General features: G+C 38.7%; 1 protein-coding gene across 1 annotated transcript in view; it reads left to right on the top strand.

Annotated features, from left to right (window-relative positions):
* The window catches only part of Cyfip (Cytoplasmic FMR1-interacting protein Sra-1), a 314,228-nt gene that overhangs the window by 140,938 nt on the left and 151,325 nt on the right, over positions 1-21,965 (top strand). The window contains exons 10-11 of the mRNA XM_067142996.2: positions 706-876; positions 12,149-12,231. Of these exons, the coding sequence (XP_066999097.1) occupies positions 706-876; positions 12,149-12,231 (254 nt within the window). The remainder of the gene's footprint in view (positions 1-705; positions 877-12,148; positions 12,232-21,965) is intronic.

Genomic DNA, 21,965 nt, shown 5'->3' with positions numbered 1-21,965 from the left:
GAGCTTCACTTGTGTCGTTTTCACTGTCTCCACTGTAGAGAAACCTCAATGTATTGCACTCCTCCACAGTTATATTCCTGAAAACGAAAACGCCTTTTTGCAGAAATAACTCTTTACAAATTTAAAATGTCATCCTCCAAGGAATTAATTTTATCTGCCTTGCTTTCTTTAAAACAACACCATAACACCGTTACATTATTGCTAGATACAGTGAAACACCCCACAGCTGACTGGCGCGTGCGGCTCTGCTTATCACTGGCTTTGTGTATGTCGACCACCAAGGCTGTCTACTCCAGCCAACATGTACAGTAGTCGCGCCACATCCCATTGATCTATATGAGAGATTCGCCACATGATTTCAGAGGCTTGCAGTTAAATCTAGAAGCTGATTTTCTGCACGTTGTCTTCTGAGAGTATAATGATTGTGTCAAAAAAATTCCAAGGTAGGTTTCGACCTGTCCTGTGCACGTTGTCTTCTGAGAGTATAATGATTGTGTCAAAAAAATTTCAAGGTAGGTTTCGACCTGTCTTAACTGGTACTTCCCTTCCCTACTTCCCACATTCTCACAGACGTGCAGGTCACCTATACAGTGTCAACCTGAAGACCAGCACCAGGCCTCTCCAGAGGCCACGCTCCTTTATTATTTTCCTTCTGCAGCACATTATAGCCCTGGGCGAAAATTCTTATATTTGTATGACTTTCAGGTCCGTCATCTACACAGTTATATATGGTGCGCACGATGCTTGAATCACTCATTGCTGATAAATCTGGTGGAAAGAAGACCCTAAGGAAGGATATTGATGGTCAGTACCTTGTGCAAATTGACCAGTTCCACAAAACATCTTTCTACTGGAACTACATGCTGGCCTTCAGTGGTGAGTTTCTTTACCCACTTAACAATGACAGTTCAGTAATTTACATGAGAAATATTGACAATTGTTTGATATTTCTGAATTTTGATTCCATCTGCAAACTATCAACCTCATGGTCCGTACCGATGTATTATACAATAAAGTGAAGTAAACCAATGAATCCACCTAATCGGTACAGTATATTTTTTGGCCTTAGGCAAATTTACATTTCAGTAGTACATGTTTCATTTAGTAACTAAAAATCATCAGCTACGTGTTTAGGTCATATAATTAAAGGATAAGAAAAACATATCCTTCTCATATTAGTCTTAAACATTCACAACACCATAAAAACTTTGACTTTGTTAAGCCTTGAAGAGGGTAAGAGGCAGGATGGGGGGGATAGGTAAACGATATTAACTATATCTAGTCTTACATTAAAAACTTATTGCCTAAAACAATTGTGATAACATATACAGGTATTTTTTAAAATGTAGTCCTCGTGTTAACGTGCAATCTCAGATCTGCTGAGAAAAAAATAATTTATTCCTGTCTTTTGTCTTCTTTAAAAGATTCTGAGTAATGCACACATGAAGAAAACTGGTGATATTTGCTGTAAAATTTGACGCTTCATTGGAGAAAAGAGTATGGATGTCTTCCATTTGACTGTGCTTATTACGTGGTTGGTGGTTTGCAACTTTATCTGTAACCAGAAAAAGGAGAATAGGAACGAAAGTGTATAATTTAGGCCATGATATAAAACTTTTAATCCATTTAGATCTTTGTAGACTTACCCTAATGTTGGAAGTGTCACTCGTGCATCACATTTCTCAAGAGTAGTCTCCCAGCTGCTGCTTCAGCTCTCCGTCTGGTGTTGTATTGATGTGTGTAAGTTGGAACATGTTCATTAGTGGAGCGAGGTAGAGGAAGAGGGCGTGTCCTCAACCTTCATGTGGCTTGCTGTTTACTGAGAAGAGGGGGTTTTTGACTGAGAACCAGGGGATCCAAATTTGTTTTTACTGGTCTTCGGAATGTTGTGTTTCCTTCCTAATATCTTTGGCTAATGCTCGTAAAGAGGATTCTTATGTTCGAAGGCATCATTCAGGTTCTCATCCTTCTTAACGAACCGGTCTAAATAAATACAGATGTTTTCAAGATTGTCCACTAATTTACCTTTGTTCAATCTACTTATGATTGTAAGGTTTTGTTTGATATTGGTAAAACTGTGGCCTGTCATGCTCATATGGATCCTCATGGCTGAGAATCTTCTGTGACTTTCAGCGTTGATATGCTCCTGGTACCTGATATTAAAACTTCGATTTTCCTATATAGGATGCTTTACAGTGGGAGCGTGTCAATATTTACTGTGTTTTGGTTTTCAAAAATCTGTATTTTGTGTTGTTGTTTGTTGATACTGCAATTATGTAGTTATATTTCTTAAACAGATTTGTCAGTGCTTAAATATTAGGGTTGTTGTAGTGTTGTAGCCACAAAGACGCACACATGAAATGCTGTCAATTGCATACACTCTTCAATATACAAATTATTTACACATTATACACACACAAACTAATAAACTGCCATCATGAACAATACACTACTACGAAGAATAAGAAGAAGACTGCAACACTTGCATGTCAACCAACTACCAACCCAACAAAGTTTACATACTTGACTTCAAACACTCGGCTAACACGACTTCCACACAGGTCTCGTTAAAACAACTCTACTCAACTCTCAGGACTGGCTCTTTATATACATTGCCTGGCCAGGCTTCTAGAAGAATATGACACAACATGTTTTCTCATAATTTCGAGAGTCTCTAATAACCGATTTACAATAAATGGAATTTTCTGTAACTCTCTAGTTCCGAAGATACGTTGTCATGGACTATTACCGTGAATTGCACAACATTGCATTGGATTTATACATCATATATAGAGGTAATAATAAATTATATACGACAGTAGAATTCTATTAGTCCAGCTACCAACAGTCCGGAACGCCCGGCGCACAGTGCGGTTCGAAACCACACGGAAGTGTCCTCTATGCGTTTGCTATTGTTAGACACAGTCGGCATTGTTGACTGTCACCACACACAGGTTCAGTTCATTGCTTTGATTGCGAGCACTTTTCGCTACAGTACTTTTTTTGCGATCTACGATCCGTATTACGTTAGTGCAGTAGTGTAGTGAACATACATATCAAAGTGCCCTGTGGAAGTTTTCTTGGTATTTAAGCAGTGACAATGTTCTCGAAACCGAAACCATCTTCAACTTTCATATCAGGAGAGAAACGTAAGCACGTAACTCTGACCATCAACCTGAAACTGTAAATCATCAAACGCCTCGAGAAAGGTGAGAACAGAAATATTTTGTTGAATGAATTTAATATTGGCTCATCAAAAATTTACAACATAAGGAAACAAAAAGGTTTTACTACAAAACGCCGTTTTACAGCTGTTTTCGCTGCGCACCTTAACCTATACCGTAGTAAGAGTTACCGCCTGAGAGTCTGGCATTTTCGGTAATCCAGCACTGGGCCGGTCCAGAACGTGCCGGACTATCGGACTTCTACTGTATTAATTACGTGTTCTTACATTAAATAAACATTACATACATACATTATCATTATAGACTGTTATACCTTACGGCGTTCAGTCTGCAAGCTTCTGTGATTTTTCTATTGGTTTTATGTCACACCGACACAGATATGTCTTATAGCGACCTCTGTGAATTTACTAGACGTTGCCACAATCCTTGATTTGCAACTAGTGTTGTGGCCTCATTTAGTTCTATACCTCTTATCTTTAAATCGTTAGAAACTGAGCCTAACCATCGTCGTCTTGGTCTACCTCTGCTTCTCTTACCTCCATAACAGAGTCCATTATTCTCCTAGGTAACCTATCCTCCTCCATTCGCTTCACATGACCCCACTACCGAAGCCGGTTTATGCGTATGGCTTCACCCGTCGAGTTCATTCCTAAATTAGCCTTTATCTCCTCATTCCGAGTACCCTCCTGCCATTGTTCCCACATGTTTGTACCAGCAATCATTCTCACTACTTTCATGTCTGTTACTTCTGACTTACGAATAAGATATCGTGAGTCCACCCAGCTTTCGCTCCCGTAAAGCAAAGTTGATATGAAAACAGACCAATGTAAAGATAGTTTCATCCAGGAGCTGACTTCGTTCTTACAGAAGGAGCTCACTGCATTAGCTTTTCGACACCTTGATTCAATCTCACTTACTATATTATCATCCTGGGAGAACACACAACCTAAATACTTGAAATTATTGACCTGTTCTAGCTTTGTATGACCAATCTGACATTCAGTTCTGTTGAATTTCTTACCTACTGACATCAATTTAGTCTTCGAGAGGCTAATTTTCATACCATACTCAATGCACCTATTTTCAAGTTCCAAGATATTAGACTGCAGGCATTCGGCACAATCTGTCATTAAGACCTAGTTGTCAACATAGGCCAGACTGCTTACTGCATTTCCACCTAACTGAATCCCTCCCTGCCATTTTATACCTTTCAGCCGATGATCCATGTAAACTATGAACAGCAAAGGTGAAAGATCACAGCCTTGTCTAACCCTGAACCAAGTACCCTGAACCAAGAACTCATTCTACCATCAATTCTCACTGAAGCCCAATTGTTAACATAAATGCCTTTGATTGATTTGAATAATCTACCTTTAATTCCATAGCCCCCAGTATAGCGAACATATTTTCCCTCGGTACCCTGTCATATGCTTTCCCTAGATCTACAAAACATAAACACAACTGCCTATTCCTCTCGTAGCATTTTTCAATTACCTGGCGCATACTGAAAATCTGGTCCTGACAGCCTCTCTGTGGTCTGAAACCACACTGGTTTTCATCCTCTCAACCACTGATCACACCCTCCCTTCCAAGATGCCAGTGAATACTTCGCCTGGTACACTAATCAATGAGACACCACGATAGTTGTTGCAATCCTTCCGGTTCCCTTGCTTATAGATAGGTGCAATTACTGAAGGTACCTTACCAACACTCCACGCTAATTTTACTACTCTGTGAAGCCATTTCATCCCTGCCTTCCCACTATACTTCACCGTTTCAGGTCTAATTTCATCTATTCCTGCTGCTTTATGACAATGGAGTTTATTTACCATCCTTTCCACTTCCTCAAGCTTAATTTCACCAACATAATTTTCCTCCTCCCCATGAGCTTGGCTGTTCGCAACACCACCAGGATGATTTCCTTTTACATCGAGATGTTCAAAATATCCCCTCCACCTCTCCAGTGATTCCCTGGGACCTATTATGAGTTCACCTGAAACTCAAAACACTGTTCATTTCCTTTTTCTCTCCCTTCTTAAGATTCTTTATTACTGTCCAGAAAGGTTTCCCTGCTGCCTGACCTAGCCTTTCCAGGCTATTACCAAAATCTTCCCATGACTTCTTTTTGGATTCAATAACTATTTGTTTTGCTCTGTTTCATTCATCTACATACAAATCCCTGTCTGCCTCTGCCCTTGTTTGGAGCCATTTCTGATAAGCCTTCTTTTTACATTTACAAGCTGCTCTCACTTCATCATTCCACCAAGATGTTCGCCTCTTCCCACCTTTACACACAGTTTCTACTACAGCATCCCTGTATGTCACCCATTCACTTTCTATATCCTGAACCTGCTTACTGTCTACTGTTCGAAGCTTCTCACTAATCACATCCATGTACTTCTAATTTCCTCGTCCTGGAGATTTTCTACCCTTATTCGTTTGCAGACAGATTTCACTTTCTCTACCCTAGGCCTAGAGATACTTAGTTCACTACAGATCAGATAGTGGTCTGTATCATTGAAAAATCCCCGAAAAACTCTTACATTCGTAACAGATTTCCTGAATTCAAAGTCTGTTAAGATATAGTCTATTATGGATCTGGTACCCCTAGCCTCCCATGTGTAGCGGTGAATAGCCTTATGCTTGAAGAATGTATTCGTAACAGCTAAACCCATACTAGCACAGAAGTCCTGCAAACGCTTCCCATTCCCATTAGCTTCCATATCTTCCCCACATTTACTAATCACCCTTTCGTATCCTTCAGTTCTATTCCCAACTCTCGCATTGAAATCGCCCATTAGCACTATTCTATCCTTACCGTTGACCCTGACCACGATGTCACTCAATGCTTCATAAAACTTGTCAACTTCATCCTCATCTGCACCCTCACATGGTGAATACACGGACACAATTCTTGTCTTAATTCCTCCCACTGACAAATCTACCCACATCATTCGCTCATTTACGTGCCTAACAGAAACTATGTTGCGTGCAATGGTATTCCTGATAAAGAGCCCTACCCCAGACTCTGCCCTTCCCTTTGTAACACCCGTCAAGTACACTTTATAATCTCCTATCTCTTCCTCGTTATCTCCCCTTACCCGAGTATCACTTACTCCTTGCTCTTTGCTGACTCAACCAGTTTTACTCATATTAATATACATACAGCAGATATTTCATGACATAACTTCATAAATAATACACAAATAATAAGACCACAATTTATACCAAATAGAGCCCGAACATAACTACATAATTAATATTAATATATGTAAACAACTTTCATAACCACACCTCACAAGTAATAATAATAATAATAATAATAATAATAATAATAATCATCATCATCATCATCATAATCATCATAATCATCAATATTTCCATTATTTACCCATGGGTTAACCTATTCCCAAGAAAGCAGCAAGTGTGAAACGTACTGCACCATTAGTTGAGTATGTCAAGCTTACAAAATTGTAACTTGTATTGTTTACAGAAGAATGGGAAGACTAGTCACAGCTGAGTTGGGAGAAGTTCAGTTTGGCTTCAGAAGAAATTCTGACTTTACTTCTGATCTTGGAGGATCGAATTAAGAAAAACAAGCCCCATGTACATGACATTCATAAACCTGGAAAAGACATTCTGTAATGCTTATTGGATCAAGTTATTTGAGGTTCTGAAGGTGATCGGGATCAGATACTGAGAAATAAGATGTTTTCTACAATCTGTAAAAGTTCAGTCTGCAGGTATAAGAATTGAAGGCTTCAAAAAGGAAGCCGCAATCCAGATAAGAGTGAGGCAAGGCTGCAGTTTGTCCCCTCTTCTTTTCAGTGCTTAGGGTACGATGCGCATTGGTATCACCCAAATATCACTATAAAATTTGTCACAAATGGAACATAATAATTGCTTTTACACATATCAAGTGAAAAATCTGCGGCAAATTAAGAAATACCGTCATTATTTGAGAAATATGAAAACATACTTAAGGCTTGTAGACAGGACTGGTTTATGTCGTACTCCGCTGCTGGTGCCGTCTTTTGTTACTTTCTTCAGGTCCAGGGCTAGCACCATGGAATGGGAGTGCTATGTCTGTAGATTCTCATTATCTTTGTCCATATGACTAGAGCGGCCAGTTCAAACAGCAAAATGGAGGTCAACAGAAAAATAACATGATCCCTGGACCAATAAATATTTTTATTTCTGTTCGAACGAAAGTAGCTCGATCCCTGGACCAATAAATCACTAGTCCACTGAATTTTTCTTATGTACATTGGCCATACCATTTTGTTGCCTATTAAATATTGCATATTGCGATACAATTCATGAAATGATGTCATTGACAAGTGAAGCAATGAAACGAAAGCAAAGAATTTCAGTGAACACAGATATCACACACGAAATTGTTGAAAGTGTAAGACAAAAGACATACGTGTGTCTCTGTGAGCGCAACACCAAATGTACTTGTAAAGTGGTAAAGTACGTATACATAATATTCTCCAAAAATCAAATATTTCTTAATTTGCTGCAGATTTTTCACTTGATATGTGTAAAAGCAATTATTATGTTCCATTTGTGACAAATTTTATAGTGATATTTGGGCGATACCAATGCGCACTATACCCCAGTGCTTATATAGAACAAGCAGTAAAGGAAGCAAAAGATAAATTTGAAAAGGAATAACAATGAACTGAGAGGAAATCAAAACTCTGAGATTTGCTGGTGATATTTTATCTGAATCTGCAGAAGATCTGGAGAGATTGCAGAATGGTATGGACACAGTCTTGGGTGAGGAGTACAAGACGAAAATAAACAAATCCAAAACAAAGTTAATGGAGTAAGTCAAACAAAGTCAGGTGATGCAGGAAATTAGATTAGGAAATGAAGTCTTAAAGAACGTAGATGAATACTGTTACTTGTGTAGTAGAATAACTAATGATGGCAGAAATTTGCTCACTTCGAACGTTGATACAGGATACTGTATGGAATTTTGTGAGGGGTGATAGATTTGGCAAAATTTGACCAGAAGAAGAGACATAATCATAGGGCACATCTTAAAGGAGAACACAACACAAAAACACATATTTCGTTATTCATTGCTAAAGATATATTATGGGAATGTAATAACAATGCTGTTAATCCGATGCCTCTATGTCCAACCATTCTCTCAAGTTATGTGCGTAAGTAGTAACTGGTCGTGACGTCACTGCGCTGTAGAGTCTACCTGACAGCCTTGACGCTGGGAGTAAACTCGCGCAGTCTTTTCCCGCACTCCATCTGCTGCTGTGTTCTTCTGTTGCCAGTGTTAGTGGGCTTATTTTTATTTATAATGGATGTAAATATCATTCGTCCATATCAGTATGAGCCAGAACGAACGACGTTTACTGATGTCCATTCAGATAGCGATCTTGACATGGATATGCTAAACACTACAGGCCGTGCCGGTACGCGAATTTGGTGTAAATGTAATGAGTGTACCGTCATGGATACGGAGAAGAAAGTGTATGCTGTTGTGAATTAGACAATGTAAAAGCAGTGAAATCTGAGAAATTTTTGTGTATAACAAGAAATCCCTCGTTTACAAGGCTTATTTTAGACCATAAGTATTGACAATGACAAGGCAGAACATGAGCTTAAAAACAAAGAACATGGCGAGGAAACGTTTACTGACAGCTTTAAATCCATCAAATAGAACTTGGCATTTTATTTGCTACAAACAGTTCACTGCGTGGGTAAATTCATGGACTGCGATTGGTAAAAAGAACAGAGTTGTCATACCATCATGTGTTGTCAACACCATAAGGAACACATTTCCGGAACCCAATGGCACCTATGTGGGCTTCAAGCTGTAAATGAAAAAATGAAATTAAAACAGTAGAATTATGTAAGAGTTTCCTAAGCTTGTTTGTATGATAAATATAGATAATGTATTATTTTGACATGAAGTACGGTACCTCATTTATTGCTGCGAGTGAAATCGTGAGAAGTGCTTCTTGATGAGGTCGTCATTGGAAGGTCGAGGTATTGGAGCGATGTTTTTAGGCAGTGACAGATCCATTGCTTGATCTTCAGGTGAGGCTCTACTATAGTTATTTTGCAAGAGATTTATTTTGTTCATTATTGCCTTCTTCCATCCATCGCTTGACGCTTCATATTTCTGTTTTATCACCCAGGCTCCTGTTGATTTTGAGTACTGAGTTTTGATACCAGCTTTCAGTTTATTGATGTTCCAATTATAGTCCAATGCAGCAATCACTGACCAGAACTTTAAGCCTCTGTATGAGAAATGAACTCTTTTAAGAGCGTATTTCAAACGAAGGTTGTGATAACTTTCTAGGCTTCCGGTGTGTACGTAGTGTTTTATATGTTCCACATCTTTTAAAAAAGATTTGTCTAAAACTATTTTCTTCAAGGCTTCATATGAACTTGAATTTCCTTTAATCCACATTTTCTTTCTCTCTTCCTCCTCCGTTAATGTATCATGCTCACAGGATTTCCATTCACCGTTTTCTAACCACTTATGCTCATTTTTTATGTGGTGCAAAATTGACGTAAATTTATCAAGTAACACAGAACTGTTTCCATTACATGTTTGTGCTGCCCACCATAAATGATTATTTATACTGCCCTTCCACGCTTGAACTTCTGGATGATTTTTACCGAGAGCTTTCATCTTTTTCATTAGACTTTTTTATATGTGCCAAACATCAAATTCATGTTCAATATCAGGATACTGCATTCTCAGTAAATACCTTACTCCTTTGTGTCTATCGGAAAGGAAGAGTTTTATATTACAATTTTCTTCCTGTACAATCTTCCTCATCACGATTTCACATGCACCCCTTTCAAGATCACCTTTCACCATCACTCTCTGAACAAGTTCCAAATGAGCTATGCGGCCTGTATTTATATCCATTAGTGAATACACTAAATATTTGGCTGAAAAGCTGGGAGAATCATACTGGCCATCTCCGGCTAACCAAATGGGTTTGGCACTGCTTTTCTAACAATCAAACATTAGTCCTTTCTTGATCCCAAGCACCCTCCACTATCGGACCAGTTACTCTATGAATAATTCTATCATATACAGTTCGTGACATCATATGTAAGTTAATGGACTTGCAGAATGACCAAAATGGTTCAAACAAAATGCCTGACAACAATAATGCTGATGATATTAGGACATTTGCTTCCGGTTTCTTTCCTTCCATAGGTTGAGAATACCAACGGACTTTATTACCACAATCGCAAAGTGATTTTACGCACAACATAGTCCCTTTAATGTAATGTGAAATGTTTTTCACTTTACTTTTACAAATGTAACAAATTTCAAAGAGTGTGAGCAAATTTGTCCCCGCTACAAAGAAATATGAACCTGTAATATGTACATCGTCCTGAGTGTGTTCGTTATCAGTATCACTAATATAACTTTCACTGTCACTTTCATCTGGTTCATAGAAACTGTCATTCAACTGTTCTCCCATTACGTCACTGTTCAAGGCTGTGCCGGAAGTTGCAACGTCGAAGTATTTTCTAGCTATTTCACTTCCTAACGCACACTGTATTTCTACACTACATTCGTGTCTGTCTGGTGAAATATTTTCTCTCATATCATTCTGAACGTCGTGTACATCATTATCGTTATCACTTCCGTTTAATACTGTGTCAACAAACTCCCTCCGTCTTTTAGCCTCACACCTTTCCATCTTGCTCTTTTTAGTTTCTGACGAGTACTCCCACAGTGTATTTTGTGAAGCGGCTTCCGTATGAATTAGCATTCCTGCCTGAGAAGTATCTCCATCTGTCGACGCCAGACATCTTATCGAAGGAACAAACCCTGGCTTCAATTTCGGACCTTGCAGCCTTTCCGTAGGCATCACCTTCATTTTCAAAAGTTGCGTTTCATCATAGTCTGTACTTTTGAAATGCACTGAGCACACAGTAGCTCCCTTACCGGGAGAAAAGTGTTTCCTCTTTCAAAATTGTACCCAACTGCTAAACCTTCGAGAAGACTTACTTCGATTTGGAAACCTATGGAAATGTATTTCTTTCTCTCTACACTTCCAGTTTCTACTCGTTGTGTTGTTACAGCCGTACACACTACAGGAAGGCATTTCGACAAACAGTCACCGCACTATTATAATAAACAACACTTCAAGTAAACGGAAAAGCGGCTGAGCGCGTATTGCAATAATCAACTGGATGGCTCGCTCAGCGCTTACAGCGCAGTGACGTCACAGCTACTCATGTTTCCTTAGTTCACTGGCCTACGGAGCGGCGCACAGCAAAAGCAAATATATAGTTGAACACTGTCCGATACACTCTTTGATTCTGAGGCAACCTGATTTTTGTGTTGTGTTCTCCTTTAAGGCAGCCAGGACTTGCTCTGTTGGGTTTTGAGGGAAGTGTAGGTGATAAAAGCAGTAGGGGTAAACCAAGGTATGAATATGTCACAGATTAGCGTAGAGGTAGGATGTAGTAGTTACCTAGAAATGTTTGGCACAGGATAGGGTGGGACAGCGAGCTGCATCAAACCAGTCTATGGACTGATGGCCCAAACAACACATTATTATTATAGTAATAGCAATGTTATTGGTTTTATGTACATCTAACTGCTTATACAGTCTTTGGAGACACCAAGATGCCAAAATTTCATCTTGCACGAGTGGCGTATTTCAGCACCTTCAAATACCACCAGAGTTAGTCAGGATCAAATCCACCAGTTTGGGCTCAGAAGGCCAGCACTTTACCATCCAAGATCTTCAGCCCGGCTGTAGTGGTGGTGGTGGTGGTGGTGGTGGTGGTGGTGGTGGTGGTGGTGGTGGTCTAAATTTTGAATAATACTGACCATTTGTTACATGCTTGTTTCCTAATGCCAGATCTGTTGTTAAAAATTAATAATCTAGAAAAATATGAGTTCGAATTTTGTTTAGCAGTACCGTATTAAGAGTTTGACTGTTTAATTTCAGCCTCCCTTCAAGACTGCTGTGATCTTTCTCAGTTGTGGTACCGGGAGTTCTACCTGGAGATGACCATGGGCAGGAGAATACAAGTAAGTTATGTGGTACCCTACTGTGTTAGCAGTATGTGTGATGTAGCCTCTTGCTGTTTTGTTAGTCACTTCTTCCTGGTATTTTACTTATTTGTGTGTTTTGGTAATAGAGCAGAAAATTACTCTTCAGCCATTGTGTTTGCTACATTAACAGATATGTTGTCAAAATAACTGGAGTCAAATCAGGGAAGAGGAGGCTATCATTTTAAATAATTATTTTCATGTATATATTGGCCAGTCAGGTGTTTTAAAGGATGGTTTCATATTTAGAGAATACTGCTTTAATTTTGAGATAATATTATTATTGAATTTCCCATTACAAACCCTATTTTACAAGTAGTATATTAGGGCTATAGATAGTGAGACTAAGTTAATACATGACAATTGAATTAAAATAGAGATGACTTATAAATGAGATGGAGAAATTTAACAAACACTTTATAACAGCATCTTCTCTGAAATACCATAGTGAGAGGTGCTTGGTATTCTGTATTACATGTTTAAATTCATTAATAATTCATATCTACTCCTGTTAAAAATCGGACACTCAAATAAAAGATGAGGAACAGTTTGTTGCACTTCAAAGGTACAGCTGTAGGGCTTCTGAATACTGATTCCAAACCTCTCGAAGTATGATCCAAACTTTCCATGTCCTGTCAAAAACTGAGTTATAATATGTTCATGTTGCAAAAACCTACTTTGTAGTCTGTCTTGAATATTTGGAAAGAACAACTCCCTTGTTAGCCGGCCATTAGTGCTAGTGATCCATTGGTTGTTCCACATATCTTGTGTATCTTCCTCTTATTTTGTGCCAATTTTGATATATGGATCAGAAACGTGGGTGATGAAGGAGAGGGATAAATGTAGAAAAATGTAGAATGCAAGCAGTGGAAATGAAGTTTCGGAGGTGTCGAGTAGGTTTAACAAGAATGGACAGAGTAAAAAATGAGAGAGTGGAATACATGCTCATGCCTAAGATCCCATAAAGATGTCGAGTGGGTTTGACCTTGCAAGGAAGCTGTACTTCCACCTCAAGGGGCTCATAACCAAGCACAGCTGCTGCGGTATCATCAATCACAGGTGAGGATGGATAAACTAGGCAATATGCATATGCCACCATGACATGGAAGAGCAGATTGTTGAATATATCATCCATTGGATATATCTTACCCAGCAAATCATAACGGCTTGCTCGATTTCTCTTCTGACACAGTCATATGGTCACAGAACTTCATCATTAGTCGCTTGAATTTATCAGTATGTAAAAATCGGTATTGAATAGTTCAGATGAGGATGATGATGGGTAGTTATTGATTTTTAGATTCATTAATCTACAAATGAAACCTATAATTTATTAATTTGCACTTTTTACATCAAGCGTATTATGCATTCTCAAGGAAACAGCAAAGTGACTAATGAAGTAAAGCTCCAAGCAGACTGGGATGCAAAACCGTAACCTTAATACCGGATGCTATGAATACTGACAGTTCCTCAGTACTGGTAAGTGTGAACTTTCATCTTGAAATGTAAGGTATTACTTCTTGAATACTTCAAATATATTTTGTGGTAATGTGCAAGTTTCATAGTCCCTCTCCATTCATCAGGGTAGTCTTCATTCCATGCATAAAATTCAGTTATATTATGAGAGTATTGCAAGAATTCATTGAATAAAGATGGATAATAGGCATAAGTCAGGTTCACGATGTCTTCATTAGTTGCAGAATAAGAAGACTTCAATGAGAGGTTATCTAGAGACTGGTAAATGCCCTGGTGAAGAATTTAGAGAGGTTAACCCCTCAGCACAGTAGAAGTAACATCGCGCGCTGCTCACTGATGTGGAAGGAGGCTGCTACTCGCTACAAGTTAGAAGCGTAAAAATGTGCAGTATTTGAACTGCTGTAACTCTGTAATTTTGGCACATATGCTTACAAAACTTGGTACAATATCAAACACTCCTTCTACTCCACATCACAAAATACCTCCACTTGAACCACTTTTAAGTAGAGATACCTTCCAACTGGAATGCACGCGCACCTGACTTGCATGCATGCAGTTCAACATCACGCACCTCACTTTGGCGTTAATTTCTGCCACAGCAACGTAATTTATCAATGAACTATCGTTGGACTTACGACCGCTATCACCTGAGTCGTCGTCATTGTTCTTCAGAGAAATACTCTCATCATAGAGATGCACTTATCAATTTCCCCCATGATTGGTTGTCACAGCACAAAAGTTCATGACTTTCAATTTACTCAAAGGAAAGGAAATAAACGATAGAGTTGATATATCTACCAAAAGGAAGAGGAAACAATACACTATCCCTGTGTAAAAGAATGTTTGACTTTGTTCATAATCCATGGAACAAACAGCATAGCGCAGAGGCTGCATGTTGCATATAAGTACAGTTAACCTCCTATATATCACTACCCAGTGCACTGCCTCCGTCGGTTATTGCCCACTACAAGCAACGAACAGATATTCCTTATGGAAATAACATAGTAACTACCCCGATAATGCCACCCCTGCCTACCGCCATGCGCCATTGGTGGGACATGTACAGAAGTGCTGCACAGTGTTATAAATGTGCTCAATGTATTGCCAGCCACTGGTTTAAAATTACCGGCAGGAATCCAGGAATCTTTTCTTTGAATGGAAACATGCCCTTATCTGATCCTTTAGGAATGCGAGCAAGTTGTGTGTGTTCCAACCCTCATTACCTGTAAATCATTATTTCGAGTGGCATGGTGCTGGGGATTTACGTGTTTGTCTTGCCATTCATACGAATTTCCTTAACGCTTATAATAATGGACTGTTTCCGAGAAAAACTTTGGAAGCCTGTACAAAACAGTTTGAGGATAAAGAGCGTAATAGTAGCACAACTTGACCTGTTCTAAATTTCAGTCCTGGCTGTCTGCCCTGTGCACACAAGTTTCTACAATGAATAAACAAACAATTTTATGTATGAAAGAAAAGTGAGAAGTGACTGGTAAAGAACAGTATCCTGTTAGTCAGCAGAACATTGCTAACCATTTTTCATTGTTTTGGAGGACAACCATAAGCAGAGGAGATGATGACGACGACGATGATGATGACGATGATGATTGTTGTTGAAAGGGTCCTAACATTTAGGTTGTTAGCCCCTGAGCAGACGACATATTAAAATATGTAATATCTGTCGCAGGATTGTTCTAATGCAAAATACAGACATAAAATGAAATTGTGAATAATGCTATTCTAGAAAATCTTTATACAGTATATCACTATGTAGATCCTTAAATCATTCAAATTGCTGTTTTAAAATAGTAACTTTGATTTAACGCCACCCTTTTTATTGTGCTAACAAATGTTCTGAACAATCAATGGTGTTATAATGAGGAATAATTGTACGACATTCCACACCTGCTGCCAACATTTAGGGTATACTGTACCTAGTACAGCACTCCGTGCTGTTGGGTTAATGAAAGAAATAAAGGTGCAAAGAGTCTGTCTAGTTGAGCTATCTTATGGTATGAATGTGGCTTGAACTTGTGTATGGACTGTTGTCCAATCTCGAGGCTCTCAGTTCAGTAAAAGAGTCATATATTTGTGAAATTCTGCAGTAGAACTTTCATCAAAAGAAGAACCTATGAAGTGGACATATGAAAGACTGAGATAGCTTGCATTGTAGAGATTCTGAATAGAGCTACAGGGCTCATGAATGGGAGGAGAGAATTGAGTTTGAGACTAATGACCAAGCAGTGGAATGATTGGAACAGCACCGAAACAAATTAATAGTTGGGAAGGCTTGAAGAGGGAAAAGAATACCTACAAAGATGTTATGGAAACTGAAGGAAGGAGATCTAGAGGAAGATGACACATGTTGCTGAAAGGGCTATAGGATTATATAAAAGAAAGGTCATAAAATTTCGAGAATGGTAGAAGAGATGAAAATAGATGAGGGTGGGGGAGAGATTGGTGAACAGAAGGCTTGTGTTCCCTGCATACCTATTCAAAGGCTGAAAACTATTCATAATGATCGCAGGAAAATGTAATTGTCTCTAGTTATGCTGGGATCAGATGCAGAAAGACACATTTTACTGTAGTGGAAAATGAAAGTTACAGAAAGTAATATACTGTAGAAGTCCATTATAGCAAGATTCATAATGGCAAAAAATGTACTCGCTATAGCTGATCATCCTTATATCTGATTTTTCGTGAAAATCAGTATGAAACGGCTATCATTTTGTTCAAAACTTGCGTTTCCCAGATTTCCATATTACAACTTGCTAGTTGTTATTTTTCTAATTTTGAGACGTGAATGCATATGTTAAATTTCATTCTGAAAAATTGGACTACAATCACTCCAGTGGCTTCTGTGGCAAACATTTTAGTTTCTTATTCAAACAGCATTATATGACTTAACTTAACCTACATATTTCAAACACCAGAAGAGTAATGATGAACGTTTTGCTATAAATTTACATGGGAATGGCATTTCTGAAATTTAAACTGATGCGATAAAATACAGTGAAACCTTGTGAGTGGATTTCCTCATTAAGACACTTTCTTGCTTAGCATGCCTTAAATTCAAAGTCCTGATTCACATCGTATTAACTCTATATAAAAATATCTCCTTTATCGTGTCACAAATTTTCACTATTACTGCTTAGTGCGATCACATTTTTCCTAGCCCTGAAAATGTTCTTTGTCATCTCTTGTGAAAGGAACGTGATTTTCACCACAGATTAGAGCCCTCGCAACAGGAGGCCAGTCAGAGAAAGTTGCACGAAAACAAGAAATGGCCTTGAATTCCTAAAATTTACAGGGTAAATTACACCTTCAGGAAGCAGGTTGTTAGCCTCAGGAAAGTTCAGTTTTGCCCTCTGGTTTTCATTGATATTGCTGAATAACCCAGAAATCCTGTTTGTGCTTGTATTTCGCATTCCATTCAGAAGTTAGAAATTTATTCTGTGTTGAATGATACAGTGAAGGGTAGTGAATATTTTTCGCGCGATAGCCTACATATGGATTAGGAACATGATCGTGTGAAGTTGACTAGCATGGTGCATATTTGTGTAGCCCAGTTATGGATACTGGAAAAATCGTGATGTCGCTTACTAACGAAGACAAAATTTAAATCCAGGAAGTGGACAGGCACTCGCATCTTTCAACGGTGGCGCATGTGTTGAAACTCGCATCTTCGATCAAAGTGTTGTTGCATTCGAGATGACGGTCAAAGTAATCCTGTCACACATGCTCGAGTTTAAACTCCGAATAATTCATGATCAAAGAGTGTGACCAGAAAACAAAGTTTAATAACACACTGGACTGAAATATAAGGCTTCAGCTGATATTTGCTTTACAAAGAGTGTGATTTGCAAATAATGTGCTGATACTTGTATGGGCCCTAGTGCATACATTTTTATTTTTGTTGTCTGGTGTTTTACACACCTTTTAATACTCTTTTGTTATTTATTATTTATTAAGCCCCTGTGAAAAAAGTTTTTGTACTTTTTCTCTCGTATTTTTCACGTCTTTTCAATAATATTTAGAAACGGCAGATAGCCTATACCTTTCACTGTACCCATACAGATACGACAGACACCAAATATTGTATGTCTGGAAAAAAAAACATGAAGTGTTTATATATCCCTGTTGGATAGTTCTAATTTGTCTATTCAATGTCTATTCAATTGTATGTTTCCTCGCTTAACACATTCTCTTTCCTTGTACCCTGCAGGAACATCCTAACGAGGTTTTACAAAATAAACTAACCTCTGAAACCAGGCATTCACTCTGCACTGTATTTTGTGGTGTATCACATTCTTACTTAATATCAGTACATAGCATTTAAATTAAGCAATCGTTTACTCGGCCTTTATTTGTAACGAGTTAACTCCTGTTTATTAAAGAAAATTTTTTAAATGGTTTCTTTAATATATCTAGACAAGTCAATACAGGATCAAATTTAAATACATATTATGGTTAAGTTGATTAACTCCTGTTATGAGCCACGCTATTCACGCATTTAAAATACAGAAACATATTCTCTTTCCTTTCGAATTGTGTTTACCGAACTCCAGTTGATGAGTATTACTAATCTACTCAAACATCCCCTTCCAGTTCAAATGTCGACGAGAGAACTGAGTATTACTAATCTACTCAGACATCCCCTTCCAGTTCAAATGTCGACGAGAGAACTCACTACTGCACATAGCTCAAGAGCTGTACCAAAGATGATCGATCGCATTCAATATAATCGCTGGAGTGCATAAATATCGATACTGGAAAAAATAACGCATCCTAAATCACTTGTAATAATGGATGCATCAGTGATAGGGTTCTCACTGTAATGAAAGGATAATACACAGTGTAATATAGGAAGTTTCAAGGTACAGAAAAGATGTGTCATAATGGAGTTCTCTCTAGATGTCATACTCGCTATAGCGTACTTCTACTGTGTTATTGCACACAAGATAATCAGAAGACACTTCAAGGAAACACTTATACTGTATTTTGAATATTTTTTACAGCTCATTTTCTTCAGTTCTGTTTTGTAGAATAAAACTGATATTAATGCAAATAATTATTGTGCTTGTTACATAAGAGATCATGTAATTCACTTCAATGAAAAAATAATTTTTATTGCTGGGCATGTAGTGAAATATCAAGTAAGACTGTTGTAGTTGGAAATTAGGGAAAAGAAGACATAGAAAGATATTTCAATTCCTGTACAAAAAAGGATCATGAAAACAAAAACATAAAATGATAAATACAGTGGTAGCCCCGTGTATGGAGAGGGAGATACAGAAAGAGGAAAACCAACAAAAATACAAAAGGACAAGGAGGAACTCCATATCTTCATACATAACCTGCATCAAATTGGTCCTCTCCTCATCAGTCTGAATGTGTGAAGATGTGGATTTTGTCATTGTCCTTTGGTGTTTTTATGTTTCGCTTTGTCTCCTCTTTCTGCTACTTTCTCTTCCCACACTGCTGTCATTGTATTTATCCTGTTATACACTATGTTCATAGAAAACAGAACACCTTGAAGGACAAGAGATGGGAAGTTCATATTCACAGGACATGTTCATTAATATGTTCTGGTGAAATGATTAGCATTTCAGTCACCTAAGTTCAGCATGTGCTCTGTTGCCTAGTAGGCAGTAGGTCCTCCATGGGCGCTGATAACTTGTTCCGTGCATGATGGCATTGACGTATATAAGGTGTGAATGGTGTCTTGGCGTATAGCCATCCATGCTGCATTCACCTAGTTCCACAGTTCATCTTTGTTGTTTGGCATTGGGTCACAGTGCCGCACCCGTCGTTTCACCATATCCCACACATTTTTGATTGGCGACAAGTCCGGTGATCGGGCGGGCCAGGGCAACAGTCTGATGTCCTGTGACAACAAGAAAGCACGTGTTCATGCAGCAGCATGTGGTTACACATTGTCCTGCTGAAATATGGTGTCTGGGGTGTCGTGCAGAAAGGGTATGGCTATGGGTCACAGGATGTCATTCACATTGGTCAAACTGGTCACAGTGCCCTGGACACGCACCAACTGTGATTTGTGGTTGACCCAATAGCACCCCACACCATAAGGCCTTGAGTTGGTGCTGTATGTCTTGTGCGAATGCAGTCAATGTGATGCCTCTCCCACTGTCTGGGGCGAACCAAAAAGAGGCCATCATTTTCAAACAAACAGAATCTGGATTCATCCAAAAACTCTATCTGCTGCCATTCCTGTCCCCAGTGACGTCGTTCTACACACCATTGCAGTCTAGCATGTTTATGTACATTAGTCAAAGGTAGGCGGAGAAGTGGACGATGCGGCGGTAACCTAGACCGTAATAAACAGCGACAGACTGTCACTCCTGTTGTACGATGTGTTCCACTGTTGCACCAGAGCCGAGGAGGTTCAAGATCTGTCCTGCAATGCCATTCGAATGAGGTGTCGATCTTCTTGGTGGGGGGTCTCCGTGGTGCGACCAGACCCATCTCGTCATGTTCTACGGCCTTCTGTGAACCATTTTATACACACCCGTTGCACTGCCAACACACTTCTTCCCACATGAGCAGCAATTTCCTGGATGGATGAATCACATTCTCTCATGCCAATAATGCGTACTCTTTCAAACTCATTTGACGGTACAGTTCTCGCATACGTCTGTGACGCATCCTGCACATTTGCTCAAGTCACACCAATCCACTACCTTCAGTTTATAGCGACAACGAGCGCCACAGGCACATTTTACCAGCTGGTGGTGGTGCGCCGAGATATCGATGATGACCTTGAACCTGAGGGCCAACATGGTTCAAATGCTAATCATTTCTTCAGAATATACTAATGCACATGTCCTGTAAATATAAACTTCCTATCTCTAGTTTTTCGAGGTGTTCTGGTTTTTATGAACATTACTGTATGTTCTTTTTCATATTCCTATCTTTATATATCTGCAGCCAGCCCCTGCTGTGAATGGTGTGAAAATGTTGCTCATAGGGTCGGTTGGTGCATGCATTTCAGTGGGCTTGGCAGACTGATATGTAGTAGCAACTTCTGGCTCGGTGAGGAAAGCAACGGGAAACTACCTCACTCCTCATTTCCCTAGTACACCTCTTCAGTGATGCCTAGACCATCTATGACAGCTGATGGTGGAGCTGTTGAGGATCCAACCAGCATTAGGGCTGAAGACTGAACATACATACATACATCTTTATATATAGGCCTATGAGTAGATTTGTTATTTGTTTGTTCCTTTCTGTTGCTAAATATTTGTATACCTTGTAGATTTTATTATTTGGACTGATTATTGACTAATAGGTTTCATGACGTAGTTCAGGGAAAATGGTGGTGGGGTCAAAAAGTACTGATGTTTGATAATGGTAAGGAAGTGAGAGGAATAAGCCTCAGCTCATTTGAAATTACCTTAGAATGACCAAGAAAGTGAATATTGAATAATTTTCACGACCGCATTGTATTAAAATTGGACTTTCAACCTATTAGGTCGTGTTACATACGTATGGTACATGTTGAAGAGTTAAGCACAGAACAAAAATGGCCAGCTGGACACCAGTGGGATCTAAACCCACAGCCTCCCAATACATGTAGCTTAGATCATTTCCAAGAGGACAAATATGACCTAGGCCACTGTAGCTCAATGGTAAAGCAACCAACGTGATACCGGCAGGTTGTGGGTTCGGATCCCACTGGTGTCCAGTTGGCTATTTTTGTTCTGCACTTAACATCTTTTTAATACGTACTATATGTACATAACATGTCCTAATAGGTTGAAAGTCTATTTCGATGACCAAGAAAATTTTCTGTAATTAAATAGTAAATGCTCATTAGTCCTGGCAGGAAGTTAGTAAATCATTGCTATGGCTACAACTTATTGTGTGGAAATTTCTATCGTTCAAAATTTTGTTTTGTCTCCTTGTCCACTGTCATATGTTAATTATCAGCAATCAATTTTGAATTAAATTTTGTAAATTGTCTTCAGCTTTTGCTAACACATGCTTTATAAATACTTGTTCAATTTTTATTCCTAATGTTCTTAATTGGGTAAAAATCTGATTTAACATTGCTTATTCACTTATTTATATTTCCATTATGCTTCAGTTTATCCATGAATAAGGGTAATATCAAATGTAAAATCTGTTTTTTCCCCCTTTCATATGTTAAACAATGGCCCTGGGAAAACCTTGACGGAAGCTGTACCTTAATTAAGGCCACAGCCACTTCCTTCCTA

This window comes from Anabrus simplex, chromosome 3, assembly GCF_040414725.1.
Source record: "Anabrus simplex isolate iqAnaSimp1 chromosome 3, ASM4041472v1, whole genome shotgun sequence".
Taxonomy (NCBI): Eukaryota; Metazoa; Arthropoda; class Insecta; order Orthoptera; family Tettigoniidae; genus Anabrus; species Anabrus simplex.
The sequence above is the reverse complement of the archived record's forward strand: the minus strand, read 5'-3'. Positions and strand labels throughout refer to the sequence as shown.